The 18,126-nt window shown below is 37.1% G+C and overlaps 1 protein-coding gene across 9 annotated transcripts in view; it reads right to left on the bottom strand.

Annotated features, from left to right (window-relative positions):
- Positions 1 to 18,126, bottom strand: part of RBMS3 (RNA binding motif single stranded interacting protein 3) — a 711,536-nt gene that overhangs the window by 207,049 nt on the left and 486,361 nt on the right. For all 9 annotated transcript variants that reach the window (XR_003796707.1, XR_003796708.1, XM_029242733.1 and 6 more), the window contains exon 6: positions 15,014 to 15,093. Coding sequence is in view for 7 of the 9 variants with exons in the window: in XM_029242733.1 (XP_029098566.1) it covers positions 15,014 to 15,093 (80 nt within the window). In the remaining 2 variants the exon portion in view is untranslated. The remainder of the gene's footprint in view (positions 1 to 15,013; positions 15,094 to 18,126) is intronic.

The raw sequence follows: 18,126 nt of genomic DNA, 5'->3' as shown, positions 1-18,126 counted from the left end.
ATCACACTGGAATAATGGGCTCAATGTTTTAAAATTAAATTCAGTGTATCTATATTAAGCATCTCCTATGTTTAAATGCTAGACATTGGAGGAGATATAAGGATTAAAAAAGGCATAATTCTGCCATCCAGTGGGATAAGGCAAGTAGACAGCAATTGTCACACGAGGCTTTATACCACAAATGGATACCCAATATAGGAGAAAACAATTCAATGGGATGCAGTGAAATTTAAGAGCAGAGAAGTTGGAAATCAGGAAAATCTACATGAAAAATGTTATATTTACTTTTGAGCAGGATTTCTTTGGGAAATTAGGGTAGAGGGGGATCCTAGGTACTGTGATCTGGAGGTGCAAAGATACGCCGAGAAATGATTACAAGAGGTTTGAGGCCATTCGTTTTTACAGCTGTTTTACCTAAAATAATGACCCTCTGCATTAACACGACTGTCTTGGTTCTATCAGAAGTGTGACCAGTATTTATGAATTGGGGGTCACCCCAGCAAATTTCAGGTAAATATATATCTGGTGCGCTACTTTTTCTAACCCCCCTAGAGAACTGCTGAGCTCCCGCTGAGACACTAAATTAATTGGACAGTATTCTAGAATGAGATATGTGTGAAAAAGTTTGGAAATTGAAGGGTGGTCTTAACCTAGCTCTAAGAGAGGTATTCCTTATACGGTCCATGTACTAGATAATGTCCATCAATGATTATAGTTCATAGATTTCAAAAGTGAAATTATATTTCTAGCCTAGAGAGTGGATGTTGATGAAATGATTCTTACGATGCAAACAGATGCTACCTATAATGGGAATATCTACCATTTCCTGCCAGAACTTTTGTGGAGCTGCACAAAATCTCTCAGTTAATTCTAGCAACACTTCGGTAAAGAAGGCATTATAAACACTTAATGGAAACATTAGGGTCCTTGACGAGCCTGGCAAGAGACTAAATAACTTGCCCATATTCAAAAGTAACAAGAGACAGAACCAAAAGTCAAACCGAGATCCATTAGTCTCCAAGGGAGAAGATGGTTTTCTCTATAGAATACGTTCTCCCGCCAAGTAAATTCACAGAGGAAAAAGAGCATCCCAGCCAGGAGGCTCTCAAGCAAGTGGATGTTGCACTTTTCTTTACCATCATACATGCAGCAAAAAGGAAAAACACTTGTCCTTGGGATGAGAAAAGTGATGGGGCTGTCAAAGGATGTCAACAAATATTAAGTTGTGTCTTTTCAAAATAAATTACAGGAGAAATTGTATCTAACATTCTTTTATCTCTTACATGAATTCATTGGGTTAAAATGATAACCAATTACTAAAGATGACTAGGTAACTACTTTCCTTAGAGATCTTTTATATTAGGTTAAGAGGCAATAAGCTTAAAAGAATCATGATTTTGGGACTCTGGAACAGGAACTACCATTTCTGAAAATTAAAAAAAAAATTATGTGAAAACTAAAAGTATACAGTGTTCAGTTAGTTATGTGTTATTGTTATTATACTACTGTTATTATTTACTTCAACTAGCAAACCTGGAAGTCTGTAAGATGCATCCCACATGGTGGGTAGAACTCCAAAGTACAGTCCAGCTGGAAGACAAGCACTATGTGAAATTAGCAATTCTTATGATGATAACAGAACTCCTATGTCATATCTGTGGTTAGCCTTCTGGCTCTTAAATATTATCCTTAAACTCTCCCTAAGTTCTGACAGACTCATGTGCCACTCACATATCACACACTTCCATTCCCACAACCGTGCACACCACACATGCTGTGTATGCACATTGTTCCAACAAAACATTCATGTACTCGGTCAAACAATATACTATTTGCTAATAAAATGATGAAGCGTATGTTTAGAAGCATAACCATTGCCTCTGCATTTGAAAAACAAAAGACTCACTATAAATTAAGGAATCTGTATGCTTGCTTCCAAAAAGTAATAGTGTAACTCATTTAATAGAAGTGTATTTCCTAAGCATTCCACTTAAAATAGTGTTCCAGAACACATCCAGTTTTTCCACATAAGATTAGAAAGATGAGAGGATATTTTAAACTTCATCTTTATCATTGCTATCTTCCTTAGTCTTTTCTAATTCTGAGAAGATGAAAGGACTTGAATCTTGAGTTTCACTCTATATCAGGGACATTCAAAGTTGTTAAGTTTTGTTTGTTGATTGTTTATATGTTTGCTTCAGGACCTCTTTACACTCTTAACAGTTATTAAAGACTCCAAAGAGCTTTTTTAAAATTTATTATTATTTGCAGTACGCGGGCCTCTCACTGTTGCGGCCTCTCCCGTTGCGGAGCACAGGCTCCGGACGCGCAGGCTCAGCGGCCATGGCTCACGGGCCTAGCCACTCCGCGGCATGTGGGATCTTCCCGGACCGGGGCACAAACCCGTGTCCCCTGCATCGGCAGGCGGACTCTCAACCACTGCGCCACCAGGGAAGCCCTCCAAAGAGCTTTTGCTTACATAGGTTAAATCTATTTATATTTACCATTAAAAAACCCAGAACTTTAGATGTTTCCTTATTAATTTATTTTAAAATACAGATGTAGAAAACAAACTTATGGTTAACAGGGGGTAAGGGGGGGCAGGGATAAACTGGGAGATTGGGACTGACATATACACACTACTATATAAAATAGATAACTAATAAGGACCTAAGATAACTAACAAGTATACAAGTATAGCACAGGGAACTCTACTCAATACTCTGTAATGGCCTATATAGGAAAAGAATCTAAAAAAAGAGCGGCTATAGGTATATGTATAACTGGTTCACTTTGCTGTACACCTGAAACTGATACAACATTGTAAATCAACTATACTCCAATAAAAAATTTTTAAAAATCACATGATACCACAAGTGAAATATTTTTATAAAAAATAGTCAAAAACAAAATAAATAAACACAAGAGTGGCCTTGTTTTATAGCTGTGCAAACCTCTGTAATTTTGGGCTTAATGGAAGACGGCTGGATTCTGATATCTGCTTCTGCATTCAATCTGTTGCCATATCATACATCACGTGGCCTCTGGGAAACTCAACTCTATGCTCATGAGAGAATCAGAGTGAAAAAGGCAAACAATATGCCAGTATTATGAAAATATGTTGACCTTGCAGACCACCAGAAAGGGAAAGAATCTCAGGGACCCCACAGGTCTCTGGACCACCATTTGGTTCAAATACACCACACCATCTTAAAGTTATTGCTCACAAAAAATAGTTTCAATATTTGATTTCTATGCTTTTGTGCTTTGTTAGGAATGCTTGTATTAAAACCCCATTATCTTTTATATTGGTACAATTTTGATTCTTTGGGATGTACCTTTATCAAGACACAGTGGGATCAGCTAAATCGTGCTACCCACCGGTAACCTACTCACTCACATTACACAGGATTGCAATTCTATCCACCACGACAAAGGTCTTATCAATAGTGAAACTGTCCTTGCTTTTTGCAGAGAAGCCTGATAACTATCAACAACTGCTACTTTACTTAGCGTGTGTCTAGTATGTGTATGTCCAGGTAAGTCAGGGAAACTGTGGAGATAGTATAGGGTACATCAGGGTGTTCTCATCAGGAACAAAAGAACTGGGAGGCAGAGAGCTCAACTCCTGTCAATCATTGTTTAAGGGCTGCCCCCATCAGGGGGATGGGACTTCCTAGATAATTCTAACTCTCATTGTGCAACAGCAAACCAGGCTCCCCCAGCCTGAGGGCAGCCCACCTAGAAAGAGAGATGTAGGTGCTGGCTGATGGAAGTCAGGCAAGCACCCTGGGAGGGCTAACATCTGCTCTAACACCAAACAGCTAGAAATCAACTTAAATTGCTGAGTCTTTTACTTTAGGACATTTCAGTGACAGTACACTATTTGATCAACTTCCGGTCCGAAATAAGTCCCACTCTCAGTTCAAGAGAAAATGACCCTATTTACAGCCCCCTAATCTTGCTACAGAACTGTAATACATCTTTGGCTGAGAGATATATTTTTGTAGATTCCCTGAAAGTATTTTAATCCTGTGAATAATAAGAAGCACTTAAATCAATACAAATTTAAGCACTTGAATAATAAGAATATACAGTTGATCCTTGAATAACACAGGTTTGAACTGGGCAGGTCCACTTATACTTGGAATTTTTTCAATAGTAAATTGAAATACTGTAGTACTACACAATCCGAGGTTGATTGAATCCATGGATGTAGGACTGCAGACGTGGAGGAACTACACATGCAGAGAACAAACTATAAGTTACACAAGGATTTTCAACTGCGAGAAGGGTTAGTGCCCCAACCCCGGGGGTTGCTCAAGGGCCAACTGTATATCGTGTTAACACTTAATAAATATTGATAATTATCTCCCTGAACTTCTACTTATGTCTCAAAACTAAGCTTCCCTATGGGACTCACCTATTCAGAGCTTTAGGGCACTCTTCATTTCATGGGACAGTGAGCCAGAATGGGGCATCATATATGCTTTAGATATAATCACCTAAAACTCAAGGCTGATATCAGCTTTATAACCTCTTTGAGCTCTTCTAAATCCTAATGATTTTTTTTTTTAATTACTGAAAGCAAATATTAGGGTTGAGAGTTAAGAGGTACACATTTGCATGAATTTAGATTACAGTGGTATACTTTTCCTGGCACATTTTACGGAAACAAATGGTTTGAAATGATATTTGATTTCTTTAGGTCAAAAATAACGTTCTCTATACCTGCACCCCTATGTTCACAGCAGCACCATTCACAATGGCCAAGACATGGAAACAACCTTAATGTCCATTGACAGATGAATGGACAAAGAAGATGTGGTACATATATACAATGGAATACTACTCAGCCATGAAAAAGAATGAAATAATGCCATTTGCAGCAACACGGATGTAACTAGAGATTATCATACTAAGTGAAGTAAGTCAGAAAGAGAAAGACAAATACCATATGATACCACTTATATGTGGAATCTAAAATATGACACAAATGAACCTATCTACAAAATGGAAACAGACTCGTGGATATAGAGGACAGACTTGTGGCTGCCAAGGGGGAGGGGGTGAGGAGAGGGATGGAGTGGGAGTTTGGGGTTAGCAGATGCAAATTATTATACTAGGATGGATAAACAACAAGGTCCTACTATATAGCACAGGGAACTATATCCAATCTCCTGGGATAAGCCATAATGGAAAAGAATATAAAAGAGAATGTATATATGTGTATAACTCAGTTGTTTTCCTGTACAGCAGAAATTAGCACAACATTGTAAATCAACTATACGTCAATAAAAAATGAAAATGTTCTCTGATACCTTATCACCCATCTCCAAAGACTCTCTTTTTGGATGTTTAACAGTCTTCCATTCTAATATATCTTTATGAGAAGGTATAAAAAAACTCTAAAGTCAAAATAATTAACAGGATAGTTTTTCCTGTTTAACATACAAGCCACCAAGTAATACAAAGAAAGTTAAAAATACGAGAAACTAAGAAATTTCTCCAGAGGCTGTTTATAACGTAATTTAGAAACAGTTTGGACGATATTCAGTTGAAATGAGCTCTATACTAGTCTATTAGTTTTATGTTACTGCTATAACAAATTAACAAAAAACACGGGGGTATATAATAATACAAATTCACTACTTTATACTACTGTAGGTCAGAAGTTTGGCACACATTCCACTGGGATAAAATCATGGTGTCAACAGGGCTGAGTTCCTTCCTGGAGGTTTTAGGGGAGAATCCAATTTCTTGTTTTTTTCATATTCCAGAGGCTAGCTGCCCACATTGCTTCATCTTTAAGGCCAGCAGTGGTGGCTCAAGTCCTTCTATTGCATCCCTCTGAGCTCCTGTCCTGTCCCCTCCTCCACTTTTAAGGACCCCTGTGATTACACTGGGCCCACTCAGAATAATTTCCCTACTTTCAGGTCAGTTTATTAGCAACCTTAATTCCATCTGCAACCTTAATTCCTTTGCCATATTCACAGGGAATGGGGATTAGGTCTTAGAGTTCTTTGGGGGAGGAGGGGCATGATTCTGCCTATCACAAGTAGATATTGACTCATTTAACAAATAATTATTGGTACTCTTCTGTGACAGGCATTGGGTTAGATGCTTGAAACATGAACACCAAGGTGCAGTCTTTACATTCAAATAGTTTATGAGTTGTTTGAGGAAAAGGGAAAGATAAACATTAAAGTTTTTTCTTAGAAAAATATACAATCTAATTGGATAAATATGTCTTTGAAATATATGAATTCTAAAAAAAGATCAAAAACATGCCAATACCCTTTGAAAGATTTCTTCTTCTGTAATGAAAAATGACTAAAATAATAAATAAACTAATTGATTCATCATTCATAGGCTTAAAGAGGTAAGAAATCAGAGGAAACAGCTATAAGATAAATGATGGCTGGTTCAGAGCTCTCAATGAGCGTTTTCATTTATATTCCTCTTAAAATATTTTCTTAAACTTTGCAGACTTTTCATTCTAAAAAATTAGATCATAAATAGTGAGCTGTGTACATGGCAGGCTTCTTGATAGTTACGAGGAGAGAGTGGCGAGCATTTAATTCAGGCTACTATCCATTTATCCAAAAATTGGTTAGAATGTATTTTTAAATCAATCCTATTAAATGAAACTCTAGATGTGGAAATGCACTAAGCACTTAATTATTCAGAGCTTGGTTTCTATGGCTTGTGTCCTAATTGGTCTTAAGCTATTCAAACCTCTTTGCTTGCTAATAGGACTCATTCGGACAGACACTCATGGTTTAACTACTCATTAGCAATGCTGACAGAAGGCAAAGCCCAACGTCATTTTAGGAATAAAGTTAAGGCTTTGTGATTTATTTTGTAAGTTTTTTTTTTGGCTGCGCTGTGTGGCATGTGATATTCTAGTTCCCCAACTAGGGATGGAACCTGGGTGCCCTGCAGTCGAAGCGCAAAGTCCTAACCACTGGACCGCCAGGGAATTCCCTTGTAAGTCTTTACTGTGAAATCTTCAATGCAGAAATTTTTGAAGACCTGAATGGAGTTATTATTTTACATAAAAATAGACGAAGGTGGTTCGTGATTCTGGAGATGTATAGAAAACCTCTTCATCCCTCTTCTCAGTTCCATGAAATTTTGATTTAAAAAAATCAGATTCTGGAGCCAAGTGCAGACTCTAGACAAATTCTGCTACTATTCATTGGTGCTTATACATAATTATAGAAAATATATGGCCAGCAAAACATATTGTCCATATCATATTGATTAAACACTACATATTATATTATATATCATATTATAATAGGAATAATAAGCCAATGCAGTACTTCCTATAGGCAGAGAGAAGTGACTTTATGCCAAAAGGAATAAAAGCATAGACCAAGAAACTCTCTTTTCTGTTTATTCTCAAGATAGTCACATTTTTATGTGAAAAAAGAAAAAGAAAAAAAAGTACAGCATAGTAATAGTGCCTAACTAGATCCAGTGGCAAGAAGTTAAGATCTAGACATTATTTCAACATAAATCAGGCAATTTTATTTTCTGTGTCGGAAAGCAGAATTCATCATTGTCCCATTCGAGAATGAGTTCTTTAAAGAAATAACAATTTGATTACCAGCATAACACCTTGGAAAGCAGTCCTGGAAAATGAGGCTTTTTAAAAAGCAACTAGAATCTTTCTCAATCAAATTAAGTTTCTTTTTCTTGTGAATATGTAGCTCTCTCTCTCTGTATATTTAGATATACAAATGTGTTGTAGAGAATTTTTGTCAGAAATTAAGAAAAGATTTAAAGATTTCTCTCAATGTTTTCCTCCCAAGTTTGTTGATGACACAGAAGGTGGGCATCCCCCATACATCCTCAGGAATTCCATTAAAAACAAATATAAGTATGAGGGTTATTCAGTTCATGGAATTGTGCATCAACTTCAAAGAACATTTACTGAGAATCTACACTGAGCTAAACAATAGCACTTGAAGCAACAACAATAATAAAAACAAATAAAACAACTAAACAAAACCCTGGTTCAGAAAACTCAGAATCAAATACATAAACAAAAAATCACTCTTCACCCTCCCTAACCTTCTCCTATGAAGATTAGAACTTTAGGGAAGATCAAGGGAAGAGTGAAGGTTAGTGAGGAAATCTACAACATTGTTGAAAACCCTCCCAACACACTTATCAGAAGGCCCAGTTGTTCAACTAAAGATCATTTCACTTCCATCAACTCCAGATGTTCCCACACTGGACCCATTATCAACGGCCACCACTCTACCTTTATCCAAGACCAAAATCTCACAGATTCTTTTCTCTGTGTCATGATTTTCTATGCCCACCCCTCACCTTCACTTTGCTGGCATTATGACTATTTCCTGGGCCCTCATTCTCTCCCCATTTTCATCAGTGACCACCTCTTCATGTCTGCAGTTTTTCAAAGGTCAGCCACGTCATGGTGGCACTTCATCCTCATTGTCTTACACATCTCTCTTGCTAAATTTAAACTCTGACTACCATCTGTATAGGATCACTAATATTCACCTTTATCATCCCTAATACATGGTTCATAAATGCTACTATAAATTTTTAAAATAAAGTAATGAAAACAATATATTTGGTCAATGAAATTCACTTCACTACTTAAGCTGTATCTCCTTTCTTCCTCTATGGCCAGAAGTTTTAAATCAAAACATAATTCTCTACCACAATTGCTGGATCACCCTCCTTAATTTGAGTTCCCCCAAATCAGAGCCTGGAACAAAATAGTTTAATTGGGAGCTGAGGCCAGGAAGCAGAAACATAATAGGAAAGGAAAAGAAAGTCAGGGAAGAAAGAAAAGCCAATAAAAGGTGCCTCACTGAGCTTGTTACCATTGTGGGAAACTCCTAGAATCTGCTGACTCTCATTTCCCATTGATTGAGAGTTGTACTAGGGAGTGATAACTCCCCCAAACTTTGCAGAAAACCCATATCAGGTTGAGTGAGGTTTTATAGATTTTTAGATTTTATAGATTTTCCCTGAATTACAAAAGTGGAGAGATTTGCTGGAAGCTTGATGTGGGATGCTTCCTGGATGCACCCCTCTTCCTCAGCTGTTATCACAGGCAGAGGAGGGCTACAGCACAGGACTCAAAACCCATTCCAATCATGTTTAATCTCCTGAAGATGATCCCCTGTACCTTCTCTATCTGGCCTCTCACTATCCAGATTTCAAAATGTAATAATCTCTGTCACTACCTTCACCGTATCAGGTATGGCTCCACAGAAAGGCTGAGAAATGATTGGCCAAGAACATAGACTTCACAGCCTCTAAGACTCTATTGGCTATGAAGTGGTCAGTTCGCTCTGTGAAATTCACTAATAATACTCCAGCAGTGTTTCATCATGAAGCAACCAACGATGTGTTTGGTAGATAGAAATAAACTAGAAAGCATCACTAACATTAAAGATGAAGAGCTCAACAGAAAGTACCTCCTAAGTATTGCAAAAATCCTCTTATTAACGAGAAACCTAAGGCAACGCCCAGCTGGGGATCAAGGTGTTTGCAAAGTTTATTATGCAAATGATGCTTTAGTTTCACAAAGAAGAAAAACTCAGAGTTAGGCAGTGCTTCTCATGAGAAGAATCAGAGAGATATTTTTACTAAACTGTACACGATAATACTTTTCTATTTGCTGCCTTTTACTCAGCTATAGTTGCATTTGTGACTTATCAGACTGGTACCACTGAGGAAACACTGCTTGTGAGAGTTGGCAACATTTTCCCTGATAAAAATGTGTCTGTTCCTCAAATATTCAGAATTGTAATCTAAATTTCATTTTAGTACATTGTTGATACATTACTCTGAGGGAAGTTTGAAATTTATGCAAACAACATTAATTTTTTCCATTTTCTTTAAAAAATTATCAGACTGTAAATATTTTTCCTTGAATGCTCCCCTAAATACACGAACACATCCAAAATCCTACACAGTTTTTATTTACATAAACATACAATCGTAAAATTATATATCAAAGGATCAGGGACTTCCCTGTGGCGCAGTGGTTAAGAATCCGCCAGCCAGTGCAGGGGACACAGGTTTGAGCCCTGGTCCGGGAAGATCCCACATGCTGCGGAGCATCTAAGCCCGTGCGGCACAACTACTGAGCCTGCGTTCTAGAGCCCGCGAGCCACAACTACTGAAGCCCACGCACCTAGAGCCTGTGCTCCTCGACAAGAGAAGCTACCGCAATGAGAAGCCTGCGTACCACAATGAAGAGTAGCCCCTGCTCACCACAACTAGAGAAAGACCACGCGCAGCAACAAAGACCCAACACAGCCAAAAATGAATTAAAAAAAAAAAAAAAGGATCAAGAAGGCACATAGTTTATTTTACTGATTAGGAAAACATGATTCATCTGTCCAAATTTCTGTTGATCAGAAGATTTGCTAAAATTGAAAAGATCCCCAAATAGGGTGAGGTCTCTCTCAACCCTTCCCTACTTCTTGGAGTTCAACTGGGATTAGATATAATTATCCAAAGAGTAATAAAATCATACTAAAAGTGGGTTATTCCATTGTCTTCTGAAAAGACTGCTCCACTGATAAGAACGTGTGCTTACAGGCAAAAGCCGAGTTTAAGAGCAAAACGTGATTTCTTTTTCCTCAAAGCAGTCTGAATGTTCTGCTCGTCAATACATGTTCTTAGATGCCGAAGCCTTTCCACGTGGTGCTCCCGGGCTCTTTGAACGTGAGCTTTTCTAGTTCATGCCCTACAGATCCCTGAAGTGCCCAGGAACTTACCCTTTCTGCTAGAGGTTTTAAAATGGAACGCTTTGGGGCTGCACAAGTTGCTGTGCAATTTGTTTTGGAACAAAGAAATGTCTGGGGTCAGGCAAGCAAGCAACTAATGATGCTTCATTTTGTCCAGAAAACATCAAGATCAATATGTACGACATGCGACATTTATGGAACAGTGTTTTCTTTTCCCTCTAGGGGAGGGAGAAAATGCCGGATGATCCCTTTCTGCAGAGCAATGACATGACTGACGCTATTTAACATGTCTTTGGCCGCTGCTTCCCACCTGCTGGTAGCAACACGGCCACATGGTCTTAGTTAATTTCCTGTACCTCACATACCAGAATTCGAATAATTAGATTTTCTTTGATGTATATCTAGCTTCAATGATCCAGGTAGCCAAAATCTGGGGACAACGTTATAATTCAAAGTGAACAGAGCTAGTTCTGGGAGGCTATAATAGGCATTAACAATCCATGATGTATTCATTAAAATTAAATCTGTTATGAACAAATAGGAGGAACTCAGAGAGAGAAAGCCTGATCAATGTCAGAGTTTTGGGTTGATGTAGATTTTTATCTTGTTCTTCTATAGAAATGACACAGGATGGGATTTGGAAACTAGATCATCATCTCAGGAAAATAATGAACTTTGCATTTACTTTAAGAGGAATCACTGTCAAGAGTGACAGAACAAAAATGGCACATTTCCCCAAGTTATCTCTAATGAAGAAGGAAGGGATGTGAATATGGTACCGATTTCTCTCTGCTTGCTTAGAGGGAGGTTAGAAGCAAGGCTCACTCTTTTCCACAGCTGTCTTAGGGTCTGAAAGATCTTAGGTCATTTTGTGTGTCTCTTTCACACAACCTTAAAGCACTGCATTGAAACCATCCATGTGCTGTTCTAAAAACCCACAAATTTCTGAATTCAAAATGCCAAATCTTGACAAAGTGAAACACTGAGGTTTTTACAATTTTTTAAAGTTCTATTTTAATTGCAAGTGGTCAGATCAATTATAGATGATTTTAATTAGCACCCACAAGCAAGGACCATCTCTCTAAAGCTACATTAGTATTTAAAAAGTTAGGAATTCATCACTTCTTTTGAAAATATCAAAGGATTCACTAGATATCAGGGCTCATTGTGACATCCTACTCACATGCCTCAAGATGGAACAGAAAATAGAATTAAGGTATGAGTTTCTGAAAATAAGACTTCAACCATCTACAAGAAATAAGCAATGAGGACCAAGGAAGGCAAACAGCATGCACGCAAGTTTAATTATCCCTGTCGTGACGGAGTAAATGAACCCAGCGGTCATTTTACTTCAGTGATTTCCAAAATACCAGCCTCTTGCATTATGTCATTTTACTCCACACCAAATTTAAATATCAAAAATTATGTATCTTTAGGTTGCTTCCATGTCCTGGCTATTGTAAACAGTGCTGCAATGAATGTTGGCGTGCACGTGTCTTTTCGAATTATGGTTTTCTCTGGATACAACCTAAATATCCATTGAAAGATGAATGGATAAAGAAGATGTGGTACGTATACACAATGGAATACTACTCAGCCATAAAAAAGGATGAAATAATGCCATTTGCAGCAACATGGATGGACCTAGAGATGATCACACTAAGTGAAGTAAGCCAGAGAGAAAGACAAATATAATATGATATCATTTATATGTGGAATCTAAAAAAAATGATATAAATGAACTTATTTACAAAACAGAAACAGACTCACAGACATAGAAAACAAACTTATGGTTACCAAAGGGGAAGGGGGAGGGATAAATTAGAAGTTAGATTAACATATACACACTACATGCTATATCTATATGTTTTTATCTATATATAAAATAGATAACCAACAAGGACCTACTGTATAACACAGGGAACTATACTCAATATTTTGTAATAACCTATAAGGAAAAAGAATCTGAAAAGAATATAAATATGTATGAATATATATATATGTAAAAGAATATATATAACTGAATCACTTTGCTGTATACCTGAACTAATATAACATTGTAAATCCACTATACTTCACTAAAAAAATTATGTCTTTGGTTAGCATTTGAAGCCTTTATTAAACTCTATTTGACTTCCAAAGTAAGCATAAATAAGCAAATTCAAGTATTGATGATGACCGATATTGTATATTCAATTTTATTATGTTGAAGGCTAATCTCAGAAGCATAAAGTTGTATCTCTTAAGAGTTTTTAACTGAGTGTAATTATTCTGCCTCTCATGGTCCCACGAGATAAAAGTGAGAGAGAAACCCATAACTAAGTTCTTGCTATTCACAATGTTCTCATTGGGTTGTAGCTATGATATTAGATAGGTTAATATCACAGCCTGCTTATTCAAGGAAGGATGCTCAGATCTTTGGGGGACTTGTAGTAACTTTATTTGTCCTTAGCATTAAATTCTATTAGTCAGCTGTATGTTCTATGGGTTAACCTAAAACAATTTCAAATCAATCAGGTCAAGAAGGATTTCACTGTCTTTTTCCAAAAAGGGAGAATCATAAAAAACTGAGACTTGTATTAAAACTTCAGTCAACAATAATTTCCACCTATTTTGTTCATAACCATGTAATCCACGTCTAGTTTGAATGCCTTCTATATAGGTGGCCATCTGTTGGATTAAAATAAGATGAATAAGGGGAAAATCCTTTAACAATGCAATTCCTTTACTCAGTGATGGGTCTGAGCAGAGTGTCTTAAAATGTCCTTTATGCTAAAAGAAAAAAAAAAAGTATTTCTCTTAAAATGCAAGGGCAGCTGACATGCTGAGATGAAAACTGCTAACTCTTTTCTCAACAACACCATATGTCTCCAATTGGATCATAATGAAGCCGGTTCTCAAGGGAATGTCACACATGGAAACTAACCAAATTGAGGTACAACTTCACTGCCGGCTCGTGATTAACCAGGGGCCCTACTTTGGGATTTTCCAGATCATCCAAGTGTCAGTCTGAAGGGCCTTTCTCCTTTCCCAACATCCTCCCAAAACTGAGTGAGTCATAAAAGGAACCTGATCCCGCCACAAAAATATTTCTCTTTTTGTTCAGACTTCCTTTTCTCTATAACCTCAATATATTTTAAGGAACCAAAATGCTCAACCCCTGAACTCTTTAGCCATGGGTTTTAAATAGTAGATACTTCATGTAGCAAACACTACAGAGAGGCAGCTTAAAATCATCAAAAGGAAAAATATTGTAAGACTGAAGAATTTCACATATTTTCTCCTGAGAGTCACGGAAAATCGAAAAGCAACAAATAAACCAACGTGTATAGTCAGATATTTCCTTATCTATTTGTTATAAATTTTTTTAGAACTTCACTCAACCTTTAATATTTTTATGCATGAGTAAGATATATTTTTTCTTCCAGTTTTATTGACATATGAGTAAGATATATTTTTAAATTTACTCACTTAATATTCAATACTTTTCATATATACTACTTCCAAATTAATATCTTGTTGAGGTATTTCTAGCTCATGTCCTGATACATGTGATATAGTCAATTCTTTTACATTGACTATAATTCTTAATAGCATAAAGTTATACCATCTTATAACGCGTGTCAAATCTTAAGAATTTTGCCTTTGGAAATGTGAAATGCCCTGAGGTAGCCTAGATTGGTGCTTCCTAGACTATCTCTGATGCATGGACGGCTTAAAATAAATTCAATGTGCATTTGATATTTTTGTAAAATATGAAGTTATGCACTAAGATTTCATGATAATGTCATATTGCTATAAAAGTTTCTAAATGCTTACTCTCCTTTTCTGTACTCTTCTTGTCATGGACTGGTAAGAAATGTCTGTCAACTGGCCTCAATCTATGGATGCCACTGTCATTTTATTAATAATATATCACTGTTTAGGTATGTTACAAATTAGAAATCAGGATACCAATATTAATGATAGGAGTCACAAACTTTCTTCACTTCGAGTGCATTTTAACCTATTCTTTGCTATGTTTTTCTTCTAATTCACTTTAGGGAATTAGCAGCAGAGATTCAAAAGACAGGCCAAAGAACAATCACCAAGAAACTTTTGGTAGTTTTGAGAAAGATGCGTTGTTACATAGTATTAAAAAATACATATTTTTAAAGGCAAAAATTTCCCTCCCGGTGGCCAACCATGGGCTTTACTATATACTCATTCTGATAACAGCAATGAGCCTAGATATTATTTAATGATTACTTTATGGTATTTCTTACCTGGGATGCCTGGTGGTGTTTTCAGGTATTTTCCATTAAAATGTTGAATCACCACTTCACATTTTTCAGTAGACTCCATTCTGGGAAAAGAAGTAAACAGGGGATCATATGCTTTCATGAAGTTGTACATATCCAGGAAAAATAAATTAAAAAGAAAAGGAAATTAAGAAAACCATAGAAAAGCTTGATTTCAGAATTTTACCAGAACCGCCAACTGTTGCCATGACCACCATGACCAGGTGGATAAAACATCACAAACTCATCACTACTAAGAGCATCACTTACTCTACTAAATGTTGCCACCATGGACGGCGCTGTGCAGAGTCATCACCCAGACGTAATCCTGAGGCATTATCTTACTTAATCCATACAGCAATGCTTGGCACTTGAAAGTGCTCAATAAATGTGTGTTGAATGTCTGAGTTAGCAAACCGGAGAGGCAGGTCTCGTTATTGCCTTTCACACTAGCGAGGGCAGCAAGGCTTAGTGAGATGAACCACCTTGGCAGTTAAGTGGCAGAGGCGGGCTTTTAGCTGAGGCCTGGGTGACACCAACCTGCACAGGAACTACTAAGCTGTACCTCAAGGGTCTCCACAAAACAAGGGGAGGGGATGCATTGCGTTTAAACAACTGGCGGCCTACAGGAGATTCACGCAGCAGTGCTGTCAGCAGCATCATGATGGCTTTATTGAAAACCCACTGGGTGAGAGATAGAAGGGAGTTATTTGGGGTCCCAAATGTGGGAGGAGGACATATATACACAAACCTCAGGTCCTGAACTTTCTTAATTTTCAATTTCAGACAATCTTCTATTTTTTCAAACTAGGTATCAATATTCCTAGACTGGGTTTCTTGTGCCAAGTTTTGGCATCTCAGATACAAGCTAATGAATAACATTCGGGGCCATAGCATCATACTGCCAACATTAGCAGTGTTGCTCTCCCCTAAGTAGAACAGTATCAGCAACATTTTCTGAATAGTAACTATATCTGGACTTTATTATTTTGTAAAACAGAGTGTGGAAGATAAAAATTAAAGGGTCAACTGTGATCAGAAGAAATTAATTCCCACAAACGGTACACTAGAGGAAAAACGGACTTAAGAAATGGCACACATACATATAAAAGAATGTGTATGAAATGTGTGAAATTTTTTGTCTAAAAGGCAAAGTGTATAATTTTGGATTTTCTGCTCTGTTATTAATATGAACTTTCTTGGAATGGAGCCCTTTGACACAATTTGTAAAACTTTCTTACATCCAAATTTTATGTGTGTTTTCATATTCATATTACATGCAGAGAAAAAAAGAAAAGGAAAAAATATATATATATAAGCAAATGCCAAATAAGTTATATATTTATTACACCGAGAGGAATTCAAATGTGAGAGGAATTGCAGAAGCCAGGAAAACTCTGAGAAGTGGGCACAGGAGGACAGAAAGGCCTTTGCAGAAGTAACTAGGGTAGGGGCCAGGCTGGGAGGGGGCAGGCTGTGTCCTTGTAGATGGGGTAGAGTGAGTAGAGCACTGTGGCCCAGTGGAAGGTTCACTCAGGGAAACTCTTGGAGATAAGCTGAGGGGTGCAGGCAAGAGCATCTGAGTTACCAGGTTAAGAAATTTTTTTTGTTGTTGAAGTATAGTTGATTTACGATGTTGTGTTAGTTTCAGGTGTACAGCAAAGTGATTCAGTTATACATACATATATATCTATTTTTTTTTCAGATTCTCTTCCCTTATAGGTTATTACAAAATATTGAGTAGAGTTCCCTGTGCTACACATTAGGTCCTTGTTGGTTACCTATTTTATATATAATAGTGTGTGTATGCCAATCCCAAGCTCCTGATTTATCCCTACCCCCATGTTTCTCCTTTGGTAACCATAAGTCTGTTTCCTAAGTCTGTAAGTCTTTCTGTTTTGTAAATAAGATCATTTGTATCATTTTTTTTTTAGATTCCACATATAAGTGATATCATATATTTGCCTTTCTCTGTCTGATTTACTTCAGTTAGTATGATCATCTCTAGGTCCATCTGTGTTGCTGCAAATGGCACTATTTCATTCCTTTTTATGGCTGAGTAATATTCCATTGTGTATGTATATACCACATCTTCTTTATCCATTCATCTGTCGATCGACATTTAGGTTGCTTCGGTGTCTTGGCTACTGTAAATAGTGCTATGAACACTGGGATATATGTATCTTTTCAAATTACGGTTTGCTCCAGATATATGCCCAGGAGTAGGATTGCAGAATCATATGGTAGCTTTATTTGAAGATGGTTTCAAACGCACGTTCCATCTGGGGAGCTGTAATTACCTTATGACTCAAAACAGAACATTTTCCAATGTACATTCCTAGGAAGCATGGGAAAGATGCACATTTTTTCTGCATTGATAAGATGGTGAAGCAGAGCAGGACCAATGTCAGGGGTACACATGCAGTACCAGAGTCCTGTGCTTAGAAAAACCTTGCACTTGATTTAAAGTTCTGCTGTCACCATCCTGACATTCTTAATACGTTTTAAACAAGGGGTCTTGTATTTTTAATTTTCACTAGATCCCACAAATTACATAGCTGGTCCTAATATGACAAGAAAGCACAGGAAACTAATCTGACGTTAATAGGTTAATGTTCATTTATTAGATGCCCATTGGATCTACCTAGTGTTATTTTGAAGAACATCTGAAGAGTGACTCACTTTTGTGTCGAAATGCAAAACTAAAACTCTTTAAGCTTAATAATACCCACTTTTAATAAATAAAAATAAAAACAAAAATAGCATTTTATTCACTGCTTAATCACAAATTCCCCCAAATCAGAGGATATTTGGATTAGAAAGATAAGATGAATTGTTTCCCATTCCAAATATTGAGGAGCAGCTAAGTATAATTTTGCTAACTCCTTCACATTTTCTTTCCAGAGGAATCTTTTACATCTTCCAACTTGTTATTTTTTAATTAAAAAAAAATAAATTTATTTATTTACTTCTGGCTGCATTGGGTCTTCGTTGTGGTGTGCGGGCTTCTCATTGCGGTGGCTTCTCTTGTTGTGGGACATGGACTCTAGGCACGTGGGCTTCAGTAGTTGTGGCACGTGGGCTCCAGTAGTTGTGGC

The sequence above is a fragment of the Monodon monoceros genome, unplaced genomic scaffold (assembly GCF_005190385.1).
Source record: "Monodon monoceros isolate NGI ecotype Baffin Bay Population unplaced genomic scaffold, NGI_Narwhal_1 Super_Scaffold_3, whole genome shotgun sequence".
Taxonomy (NCBI): Eukaryota; Metazoa; Chordata; class Mammalia; order Artiodactyla; family Monodontidae; genus Monodon; species Monodon monoceros.
The sequence above is the reverse complement of the archived record's forward strand: the minus strand, read 5'-3'. Positions and strand labels throughout refer to the sequence as shown.